This window comes from Artibeus jamaicensis, unplaced genomic scaffold (assembly GCF_021234435.1).
Source record: "Artibeus jamaicensis isolate MK-2021 breed Jamaican fruit bat unplaced genomic scaffold, CSHL_Jam_final contig_780, whole genome shotgun sequence".
Classification (NCBI taxonomy): Eukaryota; Metazoa; Chordata; class Mammalia; order Chiroptera; family Phyllostomidae; genus Artibeus; species Artibeus jamaicensis.
Genome location: NW_026521967.1, coordinates 45,380 through 64,447, shown reverse-complemented (window position 1 = coordinate 64,447; position 19,068 = coordinate 45,380). Strand labels below are relative to the sequence as shown.

At 56.1% G+C, this 19,068-nt stretch overlaps 1 protein-coding gene across 1 annotated transcript in view; it reads left to right on the top strand.

The window, feature by feature from the left end:
* Nucleotides 1–19,068, top strand: part of CSMD1 (CUB and Sushi multiple domains 1) — a 731,453-nt gene that overhangs the window by 673,398 nt on the left and 38,987 nt on the right. The window contains 5 exon segments of the mRNA XM_053672625.1: nt 144–332; nt 4,666–4,812; nt 7,384–7,572; nt 11,422–11,607; nt 18,856–19,050. Of these exon segments, the coding sequence (XP_053528600.1) occupies nt 144–332; nt 4,666–4,812; nt 7,384–7,572; nt 11,422–11,607; nt 18,856–19,050 (906 nt within the window).

Sequence of the window (19,068 nt, the reverse complement as noted above, 5' to 3'; positions counted from 1 at the left end):
CCATTAGTGAGCCTCCAGCTGCGTCTGCAGCCTGCACTGAGCACAGCTGGAGCTCCCACCCCTCCCAGGGGCACACGGGATCCATGCCAGCCCCCGGAAGCTGGCTTCGCCTGGCTGAGCACGACTTTCACTTTTCCCCTTAGCACAATGCCCCGCCAACGAAGTCCGCACAGAATCGTCGGGGGTCATCCTCAGCCCGGGTTACCCGGGCAACTACTTCAACTCCCAGACCTGCTCCTGGACCATCAAAGTGGAGCCGAGCTACAACATCACCATCTTCGTGGACAGCTTCCAGAGTGAAAAGCAGTTCGACACCCTGGAGGTGTTCGACGGTGAGTCTGCCTCCCCCGCCCACGTGACCCAGCGGACGGGGTAGAACACCCTTGTAGTGCATTTGTCACACGAGAACACGGATCCAGTTTTGAGTCAAATGGCATCATCCCCCAGACAGGAAAGGAGTTCCTCTCCCACTGTGCAGCCTCAGAAATCCGGCGCTTTGTCGGCCATTCACACGTCGTCAGTGTTGCAACTTCAACCAATCAGAACACGGGTGACACTTGGGGGGATGTGTGGACCTGCTTGGGCCATCGCGGCTCCTGAATGCGGGTCCAGAACCGGACTTGTCTCTGTAGAGTCGTATCAATTTAGAGGGTGTGTTAGGGAATTCGAGATTTAGGGAATAACGATGCTGCGTTGAGTCTAATATGTCACAGGGCACATACAACTATGACAGCTCCCAGCGGTTTTCCCCCAACGAATGCTGTGGAGCCTTTAAGGAGTAATTGTTTAAAAATTAGCTTCAGGTACGTTTATACGATTCTGATCAGCGTTTTCACATGATAGCCCAATGCCTGGAAAGTAGAGTGTGGTTGAATTGTCAATTTGAAATGAAACTGATATTTATATTTTGCTTCATCGTCCTCCAGAAAAGGAGACCAACATACAATTACGGCTGCGTGATGATAGGGTTTTCCCGTGTTTTGACAGACTTGTTGTTGCGTTAGATAAATTACAATCAAGTCAGTGAAAATAAATAATTACTGTAATTGGTCCTGAGTGTGTTAGCACGCCTCTTACTGACTGGTGCATGAGATACCACATCGCTCACGCAGGCAGGCACTGCAGGAATCGATCTGTGTGTTTCCCAAGATGAAAATTGGGAATCCGGTGTACACTTGCAGGACCAGAGAAGAGTGTTTTCGTTTTCAGGGGGTTTTGGGTCCAGCAGCCTTCCCTTCTCCACCTTCTCGCAGGCGACTGCGGCCCAGGAACAGTAAGTGGAAAACTGTGCAAACAGACAACTCATGGGTTGCGAGCTGCACTTTCTCCACAGCAGGGTGACGGACTCCCCACGGCCCCGCTCACTCTGCCCAGGACCCGAGACGGCCCTTAGTCCGATGTCTCCATGGGGCTCATACAACAGACGCTCCTCAGCCCATTTCTCACTCAGCAGCCGTCTGGGTGGCCAGCCCGACGATGCCGGTGCCTCATTCCTGCCACCCTTGTTTTCTTTAACGATGGCCCTGACGCGCAAGAGCGGTCATGCCAGCGGCTCAGATGTGCCCGGAAAACCGCAAAGCGCTTCCTTCCAGTGGAAAGCGTGTGTGTTGGGAGAACATGGTGCCCCCAGGGTCCAGTCCCACCCACAGTGTCCAGGGGGTCTGTGCTCCCCACAGGTAAGGGGATGGCGGTCCCTTAACACACAGACTGTTGACGCTGTTCCCCTCAGTCCTCAGGAGGAAGGGCAGTAGTGAGCTAGCCGAGTGCAGACTGGGCTCTTTTTTCAAAGAGGGGCCAGGAGAGCGATTCTGAGGCCAGTTGGGTGTCTGAGAAATAAAACAGGCGAGCAGCCCACTGCAGGGGTGTGCACATGTGTGTCTGTGCATGCGTGTGTCTGTACATGCATATTCCTATCATGCTGTCTATCATGGGACAGACTTAATAATCATTTTAGATCTGTGGTCATCCCTCTGGCCCACCTTAGTTGAATTAGAATTAGGCTGACCATCCTCTCTATTGGTTACTATCAGGAGGAAAGCGATTATCGATAATTTGTGCTTTAAATGCCTATGATTTGATCTCCCCCAAATAAGGACACATCACACCCCCTGTAAACCACCAGCGAAGTAGATAATAGAGACCATTTCCAAGCAGTCGCTGGAAATTATCACAGATCGATGAGGGTGTGTTTTGTCTCAAAGATTTTTCTATAAAATGAAAGGTCGGCATTTCATGGAGGTGTTTTCCAGGCGCTGGCAGTTTTCCTTCAGCAAATGTCTCATTCACGGTGTGTCTTTCTCTGTGTTTGTGAGACAGGGGCTCTGTCATAGCTCGTGAGTGGAGGAGAAAATGTCGAACATGTTGATTGCAAACTTTACTGGCCCAGGAGTGTCTTACTCCCCACAGTCCCCATAGTAGGTGGTTCTCAATTAAAAAAATAAAGTTACATCATTATGGATCTCAATGGAGAAGGACGTCGAAATACAGACCGTGGCGTCACTGGTAAAGGCCCAGTCGTCTCCGCCCGGGGGACAGACGTGTGTGTCGCACTTGTCCCCTGGGCTTGGCTGGCCGTGCGTCTGCCCGGTGGGGGGTTAGTTCCGAGACAGCGAAGGGCGCAGGTGGAAGCGGTGAGGCGCGATGTTACGTCCCCGGTCCCTGGAACTTCACTCTTGAGCTCTGTCCTTTAGCGTGACATTTTCGACTTTCGTAAATTCAGGTTGATTTTTCCCCAGCAGCATTTATTGTTAGAATGCGCATCGCCTCCGTGGCCAGCACCAAGAAACCCAGCCCAGGAAACACATCACCGTCCCCCCCATTACCAAGCACGCCCGGCCCTGTCCCCGGGACGCTGGCCCGGGGACAACCTCCCACTTTCAGGAGCGTTCCGCCTGCCGCCTTGGCTACGGCGAAACGCACCCTCGTCTCCAACTGGCTCGTCGGGGTCTGATTCCGAGGGACGCAGTAGCCCAGAGCCAGCAGCTGGGCCCCCTGCACCACGGCATTTACTTCCCACTGTTCCGAAACGGGAGGTGGAGACCGGGGGGGGGGGCAGGACTGGCTCCCCTGGGGCCCCTCTCCTGGGCGTGTGGACGCCGTGTCCTCCGTGGCCTCACACGGGTGTCCCTCTGCGTGTGTCTGTGTCCCCTGCGCCCCTGCTCATGAGGGCCCTGCTGTTGAGTCGGGTCCCACCCTGATGGCCTCGAGTAACCTCAACGGTCTTTTCCCTGTTTCCCAGCAGTCATTCTGAGGTCGGAAGGTCGGAGGTTACATGAGTGTGGGTGGCGGGGGGATGAGACACCGTCTAGCCCGTGACAGCTTTGTGTGGCCTCAAATCACTAGCTCCGTTCCGATTGGGCGTCACACCGAGAATGAGGCTGCGGTTTCTCGGCCTCGTGGCCCCAGTGAAAGGTCCATGTCCGGTCCTGCAGGTCCCGCAGATGTGTCCCTTGACCTGCTGAGGCCACAGCCTCCTTCTCATGACACGTTTCCTGGGCAGGAGCCGTGCAGTGAAGGAAGGCTTCAGACCAGAGCCAGGTCAAGCTCACTGACAGCAGATGAGAACCCCAGGCCAAGTTCACTAACAGCAGATGAGATCCTGGCAGGGTGGCAGCAGTTCAACATCTAGCTTCTCTCAGGAAATGACATTGAGTTACAATGGCGAAGAACAGAACAGAGTGAACGACGGGCTCCATTTGCTTTTTTAAAATACTTTTCTTAAATAAAAAAATGTATATGTAGGTACGAACTCATTACTGAGTGTAATAAATGTTAGGATTTCATTAAACGTACCTTAGTCTGTTTTTTTAAAGGAAGCCGGAACACAGATAGATTCGGGGGACCCCCCCCCCCGCCTCACCCCTCGCAGGGGTGTTAGCACCGTGTCACGTGCTCGTGCCCGTCCTTGTCATTCCTTCTCCCTGCCGCCCTCCCGGTCACCTGCCCCGCGCCCTCCTCTGCCATCCGTGTGCAAACACACACTCGTACCTGCCAAGTGTTGTAGACTCTCAGACACCCACCCAGTGGCTGTCACTTTATACTGATCGGCAAGCGACTTCTTCAGTTGACCTGGGCCCCTGAGACATGTTCTCCTCTCAGCGGTTGATTTAAATGCCGTCTAGAACTCCTTTTTCATGGCACTTGCCATTTTTTATTTAAAGCTCCAGTCGAGATCTAAATTTCACCATGAGAAGTGAGGCTGGAATGCACATTTTGCCGTATGAATAATGACTGTACATATGTGGTGTAGTTTGTAGAAACAGAATTAACCCTTCGGTTTTCCTGGGTGTCACCAAAGTACCCTCCACAGCGACTGTGACCCGTGGGGCCACTGGTATTCACGGAAGCTTCCATTTCTCCTAATCCTTACAAGGATCTAGGTACTCCTGGTGATAAAAGTGACTTTTATTTTTTCAATTACCTCTGTTTAATAGATAAGGTTCGTTTGATGTAAGTGTTATGCTGGTAACGGCATGTGCACCTGACCTTGTTCCGGCTGGTTACTTCTGTCAGTTGCTGTGACATTCACTAGTTATTATTTTCTTCACCTTGGAAATAAATAGCGGCATGTTGTGCGTTGACACTCCAACGCGAGGGAAAGCTAGACTCCGTCTGCCTGCTGTGCGCACCTCTGAGCTTTGCCCCCCACCCTCCTGTTTCCCGCAGGGCCTTCCGGGCAGAGCCCCCTGCTGGTGGTCTTGAGCGGGAACCACACGGAGCCGCTGAACTTCACGAGCCGGGGCAGCCGACTGTTCCTCCGCTGGTCCACCGACCACGCCACCAGCAAGAAGGGCTTCAGGGTCCGCTACGCAGGTGAGCGGGCCGAGCGTCTGGACAGAAGCCGCATCCATTAAACAACGCGATAGACGTGACGAATGTAAGCCTAGGTTTCGAAGGTGAACGATAAGCTGCAATAGCAATAACGAGATGGGAAACTCTCTGAGTGATATTTCTAAGTGAGTTTAGGGAAGAGCAACCATTGGTTAATCACTTAAAAACATATTGCTCACATCAAACACCACTGAATTACATACCATGGGAAGCAAAGACATCCCCCCCAAGACATAATTACATAAATCAAATTTAAAATATGTCGAAATGCCAAGGGAACAAGCAGGAAGATGTAATCGTCATGCTATTAATTTTATAAGTGATAACAATAACTATCAACATGTGGGTTTTCACGGATCATCCGTCTGCTTCTTCACCTTTATGTGAATGAAGTGCAGACAGCACATAAACGACACATGGCACGTCGGGCCCTGTGCACACTCGTCAGTGTCACCGGAGCCCCCAGATGGTCCCCCTGCCCTACAAGAGCTGCAGACAGACAATTTAAACTTCCGACACGTTTTCATGACGAAGCAGAAAACCTCAACGCTGCTCAGTTTCCCGGGACTCGGCAACAGCAGTGGGTAAAGCCAAGACAGGCTCCCTAAGGCGGGTCCCGCGTGCGCCCTGGACTCGGCGGCTCCTCCCACCGGGGTCGGCACAGGCCCTGGGCGGTGGTTTTCATCGTCCGTGATGAGCCAGGATCTGAGGGAAAACAGGAAAATGTCAGCGGCAGCTCTCAGCTCTCTCTTCTCTGGCTGGTGAAACGCTTGGCAGCTTTGAGGCTTTGGAAGGCTCTCGGGGGGAGGACAGTGAGCGTGGGATTCGCTCCCCCCCCCCCGGGAAAGTTTAACAAGACACACACCGGCTGCTGGTTCCCCGCCTGTCAGAGCCGCCATTCTTTACACATTTCAGTGAAACGACTTTCTTTCTCTCAGTGTGTAACTAAGGTGCGGGGCCTTCGGCCACTGAAATGTTACGTTCTGTGTATGACTGTCATTTCCACATATTCCTGTCTCTTAATTTTTTAAAAATCCACCCCGACATGGATAACTAAAGCTACTGCAAGATTTTCAGTGACCTGCATTTTCTTCAGAGATTTGCCCAAACCCCAAATCTGAAAAGGAACCTTAACACCTTCCTCACTGTGCAAGTCACGGACGCCCTCGGCGGCGACGGCGAGGAAGAAGCTGTGGCACTGACTGAAATGCACCTTCCTCCCTTGTGTCCGTTTTAATGATGCGCTTCCTTCGTGTTGAGAATGGTTTTGTTTCAAACGTGGGGCCCAGGGCAGAGGCTCCCGCTTCTCAGCCCCGTGACTCCGGAGCTCCCGTAAGTGGGGAGCCGGCCTCGCAGAGACCAGTGAGGACCCCCACATGACCCGTGTATTTCTGTACAGTATTTTCATCAGAGCCCCAGCTGGTGTGGCTCAGGGGATTGAGCACCGGCCTGCAAGCCAAAAGGTCGCCAGTTCGATTCCCAGTCAGGGCACGTGCCTGGGTTGCAGGCCGGGGAGAGGCAACCACACACCGACGTTTCTCTCCCTTTTTTTCTCCCTCCCTTCCCCTCTCTGAAAATAAATAAATAAAATATTTTTTTAAAAAACAATATTTTCACCAGAAAGTCAGGCTCCTACCTTCACATTGACTAACAGTTGCAGGTAATCCCAACTGGAAGGTCAGAGACTGGACTCTTGGCTCCGGGCGGGTTTTTTGTATGTTCTTTGTTCTCTATGAAACCTGTTTTTCCAGAGACGTGTAAGATTCACAGCAAAAGGGAAAGATGCAGAAATTTCCCACAAATGCACGATGACGCGTGTCCGTCGTTACAGCATCGCACAGAGCAGACTCGCTGCCCCGAACCTCTGGGCTCCCCTGTGCATCCTTCCCCCCAACCCCATGGCACCCCTGACCTGTCACCGTCCCCACAGCCTCGCCTTCTCTGGGATGTCACAGGGTTGGGCTCACACAGCATGTGGCCTTTTCAGGAACACTGGCTCCTTCACTCGGTCACATGCATGTCAGGTTCCCCCACGTGTCTTCCTGGCTTGAGAGCACATCTGTTCTCAGTGCTGATTCTGTCCCACTGTCTGGAGGGACCGTGGTTTGTTTGTCCGTCACCCACTGAAGGGCGTCCTGGTTGGTTCCGAGCTGTGGCCGTTCTGGGGGAAGCTGCTGTGCACACGCGTGTGCGGGTCTCTGTGTGGACGTAGCTTTCAGGTCCTTTTGGGAAACGCCAAGCAGCACAGGTCGTGGATCTTACGGAAGGAGCGGGTCTGGTTTCCAAGGAAACCTCCGGCTGCCCTCGGGGTGGCCGCCCGTCTGCGCCCCCGCCAGCGGGGAGCGAGCCCCCCGCCGCCCCGTGTCCTCCCAGCCCGGGGTGCCAGGGGAGAGGTGACAGGCTCACACCTGTCGCCGACTGCTCACTGCTCACACAACAGAGGCGTTCACTCAGCTCCCTCTCACCAGGGAGGGAGACGCCCGGGCACCGCGGATCGGTCTGTGTTGCTCCGGTTCCGTTCATTTTGACGTGTCTGTGTTTCCCTGCCCACAGCACCGTACTGCAGCCTGGCCCATACCCTGCGCAACGGCGGCGTCGTGAACAGGACCGAGGGCACACTCGGGAGCCAAGTGCAGTACTTCTGCAAGCCCGGGTACCGGCTGGTGGGCAGCGGCAACGCCACCTGCCGGCGGAGCCCCGCGGGCGTGTACCAGTGGGACGCGCCGGCGCCCCTGTGCCAGGGTGAGTGGTGTGGCCCGCCCTCCTGGGTCCATTCCTCCTGCTCTAACTCACTCCGCAGCTCCCGGAGCCGTGACTGTGGGTCCAAGGTGAGGAAAACTCGAACGTGCGTTTAGGAACCCCCCCACCGACCGTGCACAGGACTCTGACATGGACGCCGGCCTCGACCTGGCTCCTCGGCCGGCACTCAGGAGACGCTGAATGTCCACGAGGGGCCGATAGAGTCCTTCTCATACGTGCTGGTGTTGCATTTTGAAGTAAAAAAAAAAAAGGTGTTCTCTAATTCAGATTCTAAACAACTTTACTTGACAGTTGAATTATTTAAAAAATCAATCACTAACACCGACTTTCCTTATTTTAGTGTAACAACGCATCATTTGAGCCTTATCCTACATATTTTGTTTTCTTTCAGTCTTTTCAATCTAGGGCTTGTTCAAGTTGATTTCATTGTTTTATGTCTTTTTTACATTTTTTCTTTCATATGCATAAAAATCAGATTTTCAAAGATGGCGTTTTCATTTTTCCTCGGAGCTCTTTGAAGCCGTGACATTCTCATGGTTTTGTCTGAGATTTCTGTTCATCATGGAAGATACTGGCTCTTGAAAGCTGGTGATGATTTATAAATAGACCCTCACACCGGCTTCCCCTCTCCCCCTCTCTGGTTAGACAGCGCATGTGCTGGTGCTGCTCCGTGGAGTGGCAGTCGGCATCTGTCCCACCCACTGCGCGAGCGCCTTTACCGGCGGGGAGGGGTCAGACGCCGGGCCTTCGGTGTTCATGTGCTTCCTCTGGAAGTTCTTCTTTAATGGAAGATAGACGTGCAGGTCCAATACGCTCATTGCATTAGGAATGATGGGGTTTTTTTCTTTTAAAGAAGGAGTCAAAACAAATGTATTTTTTTGTTTCAAAAGAAAAATTGCTTCTTGTTTTCTTCAAATGCTCTGTTACTCTCTGCTTGTAACTTAAAGCCGCCTGTTCCGAGTGCAGCCTGTGGGGTCGCCAAAGGGTCCTTGTCCCTGGGGACAGAATGCCAGAGACAAAAGCAGTGGCCTGAACAGTGGCCCTAGGAAAGCAGGTGGGAGCAGGCCTGGCGGGCGCCCCCGACACCCGGGCCCGGGCTGGCCCCCACGACAGAGCCTGCGGGGAGTGTGCTCTCAAAGCCCAGGAGGATACGGGGAGAGACCCTCGTGCCGAGGGGCTGAGGCCAGGGGCAGTCGGGGCAGGCGGGAGTCCATCTTCCAGGTACGTCAGGTGTTCAGGAAGTCGTTACCCGAAGGGACAGGTGGCCTTTCAAGGAAGACTGGAGAAAAAAATCACAGGACGCCTGGAGCGTTTGCTCTGATCTTTGCGCTTCCCGTCCTTCTCCCAACTCCTCCCCGGAAGTTACTGAACGCTGAACAAAATGACCCCTCAACAGAAATCGTGCACAAAACAAAGAAAAGGTCCTTCTGAGGTCCTCGTAGTTTGGGCTGAAGAATCAGAGAGAAGGTGGAGGTGAGCAGCACGTCTCTGCCCCACGCATCACCCAGAGGCGAGCGGTGCGGACGTGGGAAACTCTAACCCCCACAGTCACCATCTGGTGACTCTCCAGACGGAAAGTCACCAGGATCTGGCGGAGGCCACATCCCGCCGCCAGGCCACGCCCTCCCAGAACAGTGCTTCTGCGGAGAGCACGGGAAGGTTCGTAGGCAGCACCCGGAAAGTTCTGGACGGGAGTCACAAATTAGCTAGGAGGCTGCACGATGGTCGCCTGTGAGTGGAAAGATGCGTAGCGGGCGAGATGTAGTTTATCGGCCTCAGAGAACTTCAGGCTGTTTCCCCCACTCTGACCTTTTTAAATTGCTTCTCTCCGAAAGCCCGTTTTGGCTTTTATGCCCCTCGATGAAGCCGGGCCCACCTCCTGTCCTCACAGCTTCATTTCCTGCCGCAGAGCAGGGGCCTGCGCCAGGCAGCCTTCGAGCTATCGGGACGCCGGACTTGCTCGTCTCGGAGACCCGAGGTTTTCTGTGCCTGGCAGAGGCCCAGTGAGCCGGCCGAGTGCCGCTGTCGGGCCCCCCGTGAAGGGCAGCTGACGCCGGACAGCGGTCTGCTCTGAAGCCGTGACCCTCCCAGCCAGAGGTTGGGGGGCAGCTGCGGCTTCAGCTGGAAGTCGACTTTGTTGGTTATGCTTCGCTTGCGATTTGCTGGCTTTGAAGAAGCAGAGAAATGGTTTCTCATAAGCACATGATAAGCATCTGCTCGTAAAGTTCAACATGAAGACAGAGACCTGGCCGGCTGCCTGTGCCCTGCGAGGACAAGCTGCAGGGCTGACGCAGACGATTGGACGGCCGGAGCGAGAGGGGGCTGGATCGGAGGGGCGGCTGGGGACCCCCCAGGGGCTGGGCTGGGCCTGGGAGTCTCTAATCCCTGCAGCTACAGGGCATCTACCAGAAGGAAACCATTTTGGTGGTGGTGGTGGCGTTTTAATTTTTAAAACAGCAGGATAATCAAAATTTAGGAGGGTAGGCTTGGTGCCCTGGCATAAATGAATTAATCGAATCATTTCATAAATCATAACAACTTTTAGTGGTGAGGATAAGAGTGATGGCAACTGTGTGTTGATTTTTCCCGAAAACACTTCCCTGTTTCTGTGAAATGATCGAGCTTCCCTGGGCCCTGATAGTAGTGCAGTGCTTCTCGAAATTCAAATATGTTTCAAAAATATCAAATCATGTTATGATCTGTAAGAAAACATGTATACATGAGTGTGTGTGTGTGTACATCTGTACGTATACGTAATGGGCATTATATCAGCTATGCTCCAAGTTACAACGTCCTGAATCCACACGTAAAGCCGGAGCATGCCAAATCCAATTAAACCTCGTGGAAGCTGGCCTTTCCCCCAGCTGCCCCTGGTCTTCTGGTGGCATTTGAGTTGACTGATGCTGGGACAGGATCTGCCCTCCAGGACATTCCCAGGCCCCGACAAGGCAGACCTTCCGCTGCAATTAACCATTTGTGTGCTGACCCGCTGGGTCACCTGCCCTTGCCTGGCTTCTTTGTTTGTTTCGAATTAACAGATGCTGTTTTCCTCTTCCTCCGGCTACAATGTGCTAAACATATTCGAGAGGTTTAGAGCAGCTGCAAAAACTGCTCAGCTGAATCCTCTCGCCCTGCGCTGTCCGTTCCGACACTGCCCGCTGCCCATCTGCCTGCTGCAATTACGCGGGATGAATGAACACGTGAGCCAGCCTGTGGGTGCCAAGGCACCCCACTTTCTCCTTCTGAGCCCCAGTTTTCTCTCCGTCAGAGTACATGCTTACGCAAACTCTCTCCACCAGGCTCTGCAGCCCCCAGGGTGGCTGTGGACCCCCACGGGAGGCGGTGTGGGGAAACGAGCCATCTAAACTTGAAGTTCACGGTGTGCCCGGCTGAAATGTGGGCTCAGTAAACGGAGGCCCCTCACTTTGCCGTTGCCGAGTATCTCGGGCAAGTGCGCCCGGCCCAGGCACGGGCTCTCGGGGGTGACCGCTTACAGCCCCGGGACTCAACACTGTCAGTGACTTGTGGTTGTGAAGGTATCGTTGTGTCCTTTCTCCGACCTTCAGCAGAGGAGGGGGGCTGTGCCTTTTCTCACCCTCTGTGACACAAGTCAGGGCACTCGAACTGCGTCCCGGCTGCCAGAGGTGGCCTCTGGAATACTAACCAGAGGGCATTTTGTCCCGACCTCTTCTGCAAAGTTTCAAGTTCCTTAGCCCATAGGACACGTGTGCACTTGTGTGACGTGTTACAGGTGTATGAAACGTGTGGAGTGGACGGGAGGGGAAGGCACGCTTCCCACTGCCAAAGTGACCCTGCCTTGTTCCACCCCAGCTGTGTCCTGCGGGATCCCGGAGCCCCCCGGAAATGGCTCCTTCTCGGGGAACGAGTTCGCCCTGCACAGCCAAGTGACCTACGAGTGCGACGAGGGCTTCCTGCTGGACGCGGGCCACCCGGCCACGGCCGTGTGCCAGGAGGACGGGTCGTGGAGCAACCGGGGGCGGCCGCCCCCCTGCAAACGTGAGTGCCAGTCCCCCCACCCCCGCCTCCCTGTGCTCAGGAGCACGTCCCCCTGGGGAGCCCTGCGGATCCCGGGGCACGGAGCTCGCCACCCTGCGTGTCAGCGTGGGGTCACTGGGTCGTGGCGTCCCAACCCTCCGACACCACACCAAACCCTGCCACTGGTTACGACGCACACCTCGCACACCGGGGAGCTGCTGGGGCAGTGCGATCGGTCACCGTAACACAGCGTGGGGAAGCGTTTCATTGTATGAACCCTCGGCTGCCCCACTACCAGACGCACGGCTGTCTGGCGACAGTTGAATCTGACACCAGTGCTCTGGCATCAGGGCAACACAGGCAGTGGGTGACGTTCCCACGTGTGCCGGGGCGCAGGCCAGCCCTCCGACACTTGGCTGCCACGCGATGCCCCTGGGGCCGCCGTGGAGTGTCCTGCACTGTGAAAGTGTCCTGCACACTGTCAGTGATTTCAGCTGAGCCGTCGGCCGAGCCAGGCTAAGGAAGGCAGGCCCCGGCCCCGCCCCCAGCCGCATGCACGGTCACCGCATGCAAACTGGAAGCACATCGTCAAAGTGCACACGAAACTCACAGCCTGGGGCCCCGTCCCTGGCTTCCCAGGTGGGTCGCTGGACGCTCTGCAGAGGCCGCGGAGACCGAAGGTCTGTGCAGTGTGGGCAAGATGCAGGGTCCCCTGGGAGGGGTCCCAGTACAGTCCAGCCCTTCCCCCAGCCACCAAGATTCAACTGTGCCCGGCGCAGCTGAGGGGACAGAGGGGTGGGTGGAGGCCGCTGCCCAGCGAGAGGCTCACAGGCCTGACGTGTGAAGGGGCTGCCAGGAAGCTGTGAAGTGAACGGTCACTAAACGCCCACCACCTGCAGGTGGTGCCCTGTGCAGGGGAGGAGAGCTTGGCCTCCAGCAAGGCCTCACCTGGCCTCCGCCCGGCGGTGACTCTATCACCCTGTGTGGTCTGCGGGGGACAGCGGCTGAAGGCTGTGCCCACACCGTGTCCTCACCCAAAGCGTCACGGGGCCCGGGGTTCTTTCTGCACTGACATACAGAGGCCTCGGGCTCCGCCGCCCCAGGTCCCTGTCAGCCTGCAGCTGGCAGTCGGCTGCGTTCTGCCGGTCGTGGTGGTGCCGTCTGCTCTGTGGCTCCACTCCAAGGACCGAGCGCGCCTCCGCCCGGCCGTTCGTGTTTGAGTCACCGCTGTGGAAGGTGGCGCTCGGTCCCCTGATACTCGTCAGAGCGGAGTTTGCACTGAAGGCCTCAGGAGGGTCAGCACAGGAGGGTCTCCCAGCAGCCTGCACGACCCCCAGTTTGGGGATGGACGAGTGATGACTGCTCAGTCTCTAAGAAGCATAAACTCTACCAGGGCCGGTGTGTCTGTCCCCTTGGTTGGCGGCTGGGTCTTTACAAATACCAGTAGGACGAGGGGACCAACACTTCACCTCTGTGGAAACAGCTGAGGAAGCCGCCTTCCCACACAAAGAGGAGGTTGCCACAGTGCAGTCAGGGTGACGTGTGACCTTGACAGGTTCACACCTGTGTTGGCCGTGTCCTTGAGGACCTGTGCTCCTTACTAGGGGGGGTGGGGGCCTGTGTGCACACGCCACAGAGACACAGGCCCAGGGCGCACAGTCTGAGCACGGAACCGCCCTGGGCTCCGGAGCTGGGCCCCGCCGGGCGCACACGGGTTTGAGGAACCGGGCCCCGGGGGCACGGAAGGCAGCTCTGCACGCCTGCGCACTCCGAGCCAGTGATGATCCTCACCCGCTGCCTCGAGCGGCCGAGCTTGTAGGTTCTCTTCAGTGTGAGTGCGCAGACACCCTCACCTTCCGGGGGGCAGCTCCGAACCTGCAGCCCTGCAGAGGCGGGACAGCGGCAGGGAGGCTCACCTCCGCGTGCGCTGCCGGCTGAAGTGTCTCGGCAGGGAGCTGGGGTGCCGTGCCCTCCCCCTGCAATGCCACCGTGGATGCGTCGCCCCAGCAGAGCCTTCGCACGCAGCTCTCACTCACTCACAGGCGCGGGTTCTGAGGGGGAACGGGCTCATGCGACGTGCGATACTATGCACTGGATTAGAGGCATGTAGACACGTTCTGAGTGCTGCCAGAGAAAGTGTTCAGGTTTGGGATTTTAGTCCGGGAATTTCTCAAGCATGTTCTGCTATTGTACATGATCCCTTTATGTTTGGAGACTTAGAAAAACAAATGCACTAAATAGAGTTTTGTTATTCTGTATCAACATCATCAAAATGGTAAAAAAAAAAAATAGAGGGTGTGACGCTGACCCCACACTCACAGACTGGAGTGTGCTTCTCACGCTGCTTCCAAAGCAGCCACCACCTTTCAGGAAGCCCCCGCCCCCACTCTCCTTCCGCCCTCTCCTGCCCTCTGCTGGCCGGCCCAGGGCAGGGCAGGAGCAGCCCTACTCCCTCGGCTTGTCTTACCGAATGGCATCGTCAGGTCCGCCCCTGACGTGGCCCCTGGGTGAGAGGCCACGTCCTGGTGGGTGCCATCTGTCCCCATGTCACTAACTGTGCCACACACACAGACAGTTTGAGATTCTGGGTCACGCACTTCATGACCCGCAGACTCCTGTGAAGCATGTTACTGTTAGATTCATACTGAAGCATTGCAGGGGGGATGTTCCATTTCTGGGGGCATCAGGAAAGAATATTTAAGCAAAGGCAAAAAATCTGCTCAAGCAAATGATTTCCTTTAAACAAAAACCCTGGAGAGGACGGCCTTCGTTAGAGGAATCTGTGGACGTCTGCTTCGGTGTCGGGTGCCGTGCACACTGGAACGCTGACCCAGGAAGTGTGTTCCTTCGGGACCTGGCGCAGCACCTAAGGACAGGGAGACGGACAGACGGCCAGGGCAGGAGCGCCACCGAGCGGTCAGAAGCGGCTGGAAAAGCCCCTTTCTGGGGGAGAGCCGTGGACGATGGAAATGCCACGGCGCCTCCACGGTGCGGCCCACACGCGAATGGACGAGACGCGGAGCTTGAACCACTCTCGGGTGAACAGCGCTGTTTCCATCCAGGCCGGACGTCGGTGTAAACTCCTCTGGTCTAATTATTCAACTGGTCGTTTTCCATCATTAAGGAAGAGCTTTTCTGTCAAACTCGAATCACAGAGCCATGACACGTTCCGAGCAGTGTTTGCTGTGTGCAGAGTGAACGGGGTTTGAACGTGGGTCTCGTTTTCTCCTGGACATCAGATCGCACCGGCAAAGTTCACCTTCAAGGTGTGAGTCAGGCCAGAGCACCTGGGCCCTGACGTGGCCGCCGCCCAGGGTCTCACTCCAAGAGAGAGGTAGTGGGAGTGTCCAGGGTCTGACTTGTGACCTCTGCTGAGAATGACCACAGGAAATCACAAGAGGCCTGGGCAGAAAAAAACATCTGATCTCACGAGGGTTTCGGAAACTTCACAAGTGGGAAGGGCAGCAACGGCCAGAATGGGGAGGAACCCTGGACTCCAGGCCCCCAGACCGTGCGTGTCTGGAGTCTGGATTGGACCAGGGGTCTCGGGGAAGAGAGAGTGGGGGGCACTAAGGCCTCGGACTGTCTTTGTCTGGAGCCTCTGAAAAGCCAGTTGGTTCTCGGGTACTTTCATGAATTACACCGTGGAAGTGTGCTCCTCAGCCCTGTTAACTCACCCCTTTATCAATTCCACCCACACTGAATCCCAGCAGCTCATGCACTATGCATTGGATTAGGCTCCGGGGATCAACCAGAAATTCCAAGCAATTTCTGTCCGTGGAAGCCCACGGCGTCATCCAGTCTCTCTGTGGGTTCACTCTTAGACCCATGTTTCAGTCCAATGGCGTGGAATGGGTTCAAATCGCCTCAGTGGCTGCTTCCCCGGGACCTCACTTATGCCCCTTCTTTGCCAAAGCCGAACAGCCTCATTTTCCCGCTTCTAACGCACCAGGACTGCCCGCAGCACCCCCGCCCCCATTCAGGGGGCTGAAGGCTGGGCTGCAGAATGTGAGGAGGGGCCCTGGGCTGAGGCCCGCTGAGTCCTCTCGGGCCGGCGGCAGCGAATCGGGGAGCCACAAATCTGATTAGGTGGCTCGGACTGAACCGGGTCACGGGCGGCACTCTGCCTGCCGATGTGACGGGGGGTCTGCGGGAAAGACAGGAGCCCCCCTGCGTCTCAGGGCTGAGCGCACACTGTCGAAGATCTAGGTCAGGGGTCCGTGATGGGCACGGTGCAGGCCGGGAGGCGTCCTTTTTAAAACATTTTGATGTTTTTTAAAACATTGGATTTCCCTTGATGTGGTGATTCGTTCATTTATAACTGTCATAAACATAATTGAGACCGTTTACATAAAAAAGTTTTTTTCTTTTGCTGCATCTCCCAGATGGAACAGCATTTTAAAACATTCCTGAAGAATGATGTCGTTCTTGATGCTGTGTCCACTGCTGGTGTGTCGGGAAATCCTTGTGGACTTAACTCTGGAGAACATGTCCCGCGTCACCTGTTTTCATCATTTGTAGAGGGAATGTGGGTTTGTCACTTTGTTTCTAGTTGCAGAGAAAGTCAGGGCCAGAGAAACCCAAGGTGGGGACACTCGGGACTCCAGCCGGTTTGGGGAGAGCTGAGCTGACTTGCTCATCCGTAAGAAAAGCAAATGACGGTAGTGACGCCCATGTCCCTGTCTCAGTGTCGCTGTGAATCAGCTCAGGTCTGATTCAGTGATAATTAACCTGCCCTGTGACGTCACATGTGTGTTTATATCCACGGTGTGACAGGGACCCTTTTCCAGGAAAACTCTAAATCAACAGCGTCTGAGAGGTCGTGCCCACGAGTGCAAATGGGTGCAGGGTTGGGGGGCACATGGAAAACCTGGGGCACAGTCGGAGGGATTTTCATCAGGGGGGCACCAGCACAGCGGCTCTCAGGCTGCTCCCTGTTGAGTTGTGACCGCAGTTCAGCGTTGTCATCGTGTGTCTCAGGGAGAGGCCCTTGGCCATCGGCTGGCACGGAGGGGCCCCAGCACGGAGCCTGCTCCTCGCCCGGCTTCCCCCTCCCCAGGCCCGCAGCCCCCCTCCCCCGTCTTCCTCTGACGAGGTTCTGCCAGCGTCACGTGGTCTCCCACGGGGACCGTCTGCGCGTCCATTTTCTGTTTTCCTTGTGCTGAGTGTGTGTGTGTGCTCACAGCCGCTGGCATCGTGTAGACGGAATGTGCCAGGAGGGGCCTTCCCACTGCTGACGGGAAGCCGTCTCCTCCCACGGGGCCCTGGTTACATTACTGGGGGTCTCACCGCCCGACGAACGCCACGCGTTGTTCAGACTCGGATGTCTTTGTGCTCTTCTCTCCGGCCTCTTTGAAAACACTAAGTAAAACCACGTGGTCAGTGTTTCTGGGACCCTCCAGCTCCCCCCCTCTTCCTTCAGGACACGAGAACAGGACGGACTCACATTAAGTGTCTGTTCTCACCGCGCTCCTCACTCTCGGCTGCACCCGTGTGCTACGGTGCCTCGGCTCGTGTGTTCTGCCGCCACACACACCCCTTTCTTGGCCCGTTGTTTTCCAGTGCACACACGTGTGTGTGCTGACACAGTCCGTCATACACGCACATTCACTTTCCTTAACGTGGCATCAGCCCCTGCTCGTAGTAAGACATTATTTGCACACACAGAAAAACCTGTGAAAAGACAGCAGTGTGTGCAGCAAAAGAGGGGAGGACCCTGCAGGGAGGGGGGGACAGAGGCCAAGACCGAAGCAGAAGCAGGTCACGCACAGCGGACCAAGTGCGTCCTCAAGAGGAACCGTGGAACTGAGAGGGTCAGGGGGTCGGCGTGCGGGCGGCAGCCGGGAGCGCCAGGGAACCTGGGACTCCACTGGGGGAGCCGCCCGCGGCCGTGCCTGCAGGGACAGTCGGGGACCGGCCAGGCAGCGGACATCACCATGCGGATGCTGGAACCACCGCTCCAGCGAGGAGGAAGGAGATTTTCCTGGCAGGTGACCCAGGGCTGAGACGAGGCCGAAGGCACCCAAGGCCCCAGAGCCGACAGTTGTCCCCGGAACTCAAAGGTGCTCAGTGAGAGGGACATTTCACTCATGTCATCAGGTGAAACAGTGACACACACCCATGTGTGGGGTGGGTGACTCTTCTCTAAAAACCACCCGCAGAGAAAGGTGTGGGATCCTTTTGAGTCTGCAAACCCTCTTCACATGTCAACCCTCGTCAGCAGCATCCTGATGCCACAAGACCTGAGTTTTCCTCCATTCTGCACACACTCCTGGTGAATTGCTAAGAGAAGAATAAATAGGATTTGGGGACCTTTCAGACAGGTCTCATTCAGTGATAACTAACCTGCCTAGAATTTGGAAGTGAAACGCGTCTCTTAATTTCCTGACAGAAGCTCAGGTTTCTCTCGCTCACGTGCGGGTGCATCAGGCAGTTCACGGGCACCTGGGGGGCCCTGTCAGCTCTGCTGGGGGGGGGGCTCCGTGTTTATACCAGTGGGTTCCGGTCTTCACTCGGCAAAGCCACGCTCAGTGTTCTGATGCTTTTCGGAAGATCTGTGTGGACTGGCACACGTGAAACTTTGCACAAACGGCACAGGTGCATGTTCCTTGGAGTCCACGCTGTGGACAGCGGGGTTGCGGGGCTGCAAGTGTTGCCCCCGCTGCTGTAACCGGTGCCAGAGCCTTTGACCGAGGCCCAGTCTGACTCCAGGCCTTTCTCCCAGGTGTCGGCAGACGACCAGCTTTGACACCAGGGGGCCCGCTTCTCTGCATGGTGCCAGTGCCGTGTGCACACGTGTGACCCTCACACACACACGTGTGACCCCACGTGCACACTCATGACCCCACGTGGACACTCATGACCCCACGTGCTCAGGAGCTATCGTGTTTCACGGGGAGGAGGGCGTGTGCTTCTCTGAGAATCGCTGTCTGGGCCGTTTAGACTCTGAGCTGCTCAGAGAGACGAAGTGTGAAGGGCGTTTTTATACATGTGTTTGTTTCCGGGGGAAAAATCCCACCTTCCCACGCACACGCGCCTGCATCACTGGCTTGTCCCTTACACGGGGGTCTCCACATGAGGTCCCCACACATGCTGAGGCTCCGGATGGCACTGAGCACATGGGACCTCGGGGTGCCGAGAGAACCCAACGCCGTGGGGACCACCTTAGAGTCACCTGGCCAGACTGGCCGCAGGTGGAAGGGCTTTGCCACCTGACGCGACCCCTCAAGTAGTAAACGATGACTGACACGCGACCTGCTTCCCTTCCAGCGGTGACCTGCCCTGGCATCGAGGCCCAGCTGTCTGAGCACGTCACCTGGAGGCTGGTGTCGGGGGCCCTGAACGAGTTCGGGGCCCAGGTGGTTCTGAGCTGCAGCCCCGGGTACTACCTGGAGGGCAGCCGGCTGGTGCGGTGCCAGGCGGACGGGACGTGGAGCTCCGGCGAGGAGAGGCCTCGGTGCAGAGGTGAGTGCAGGGCGTGCT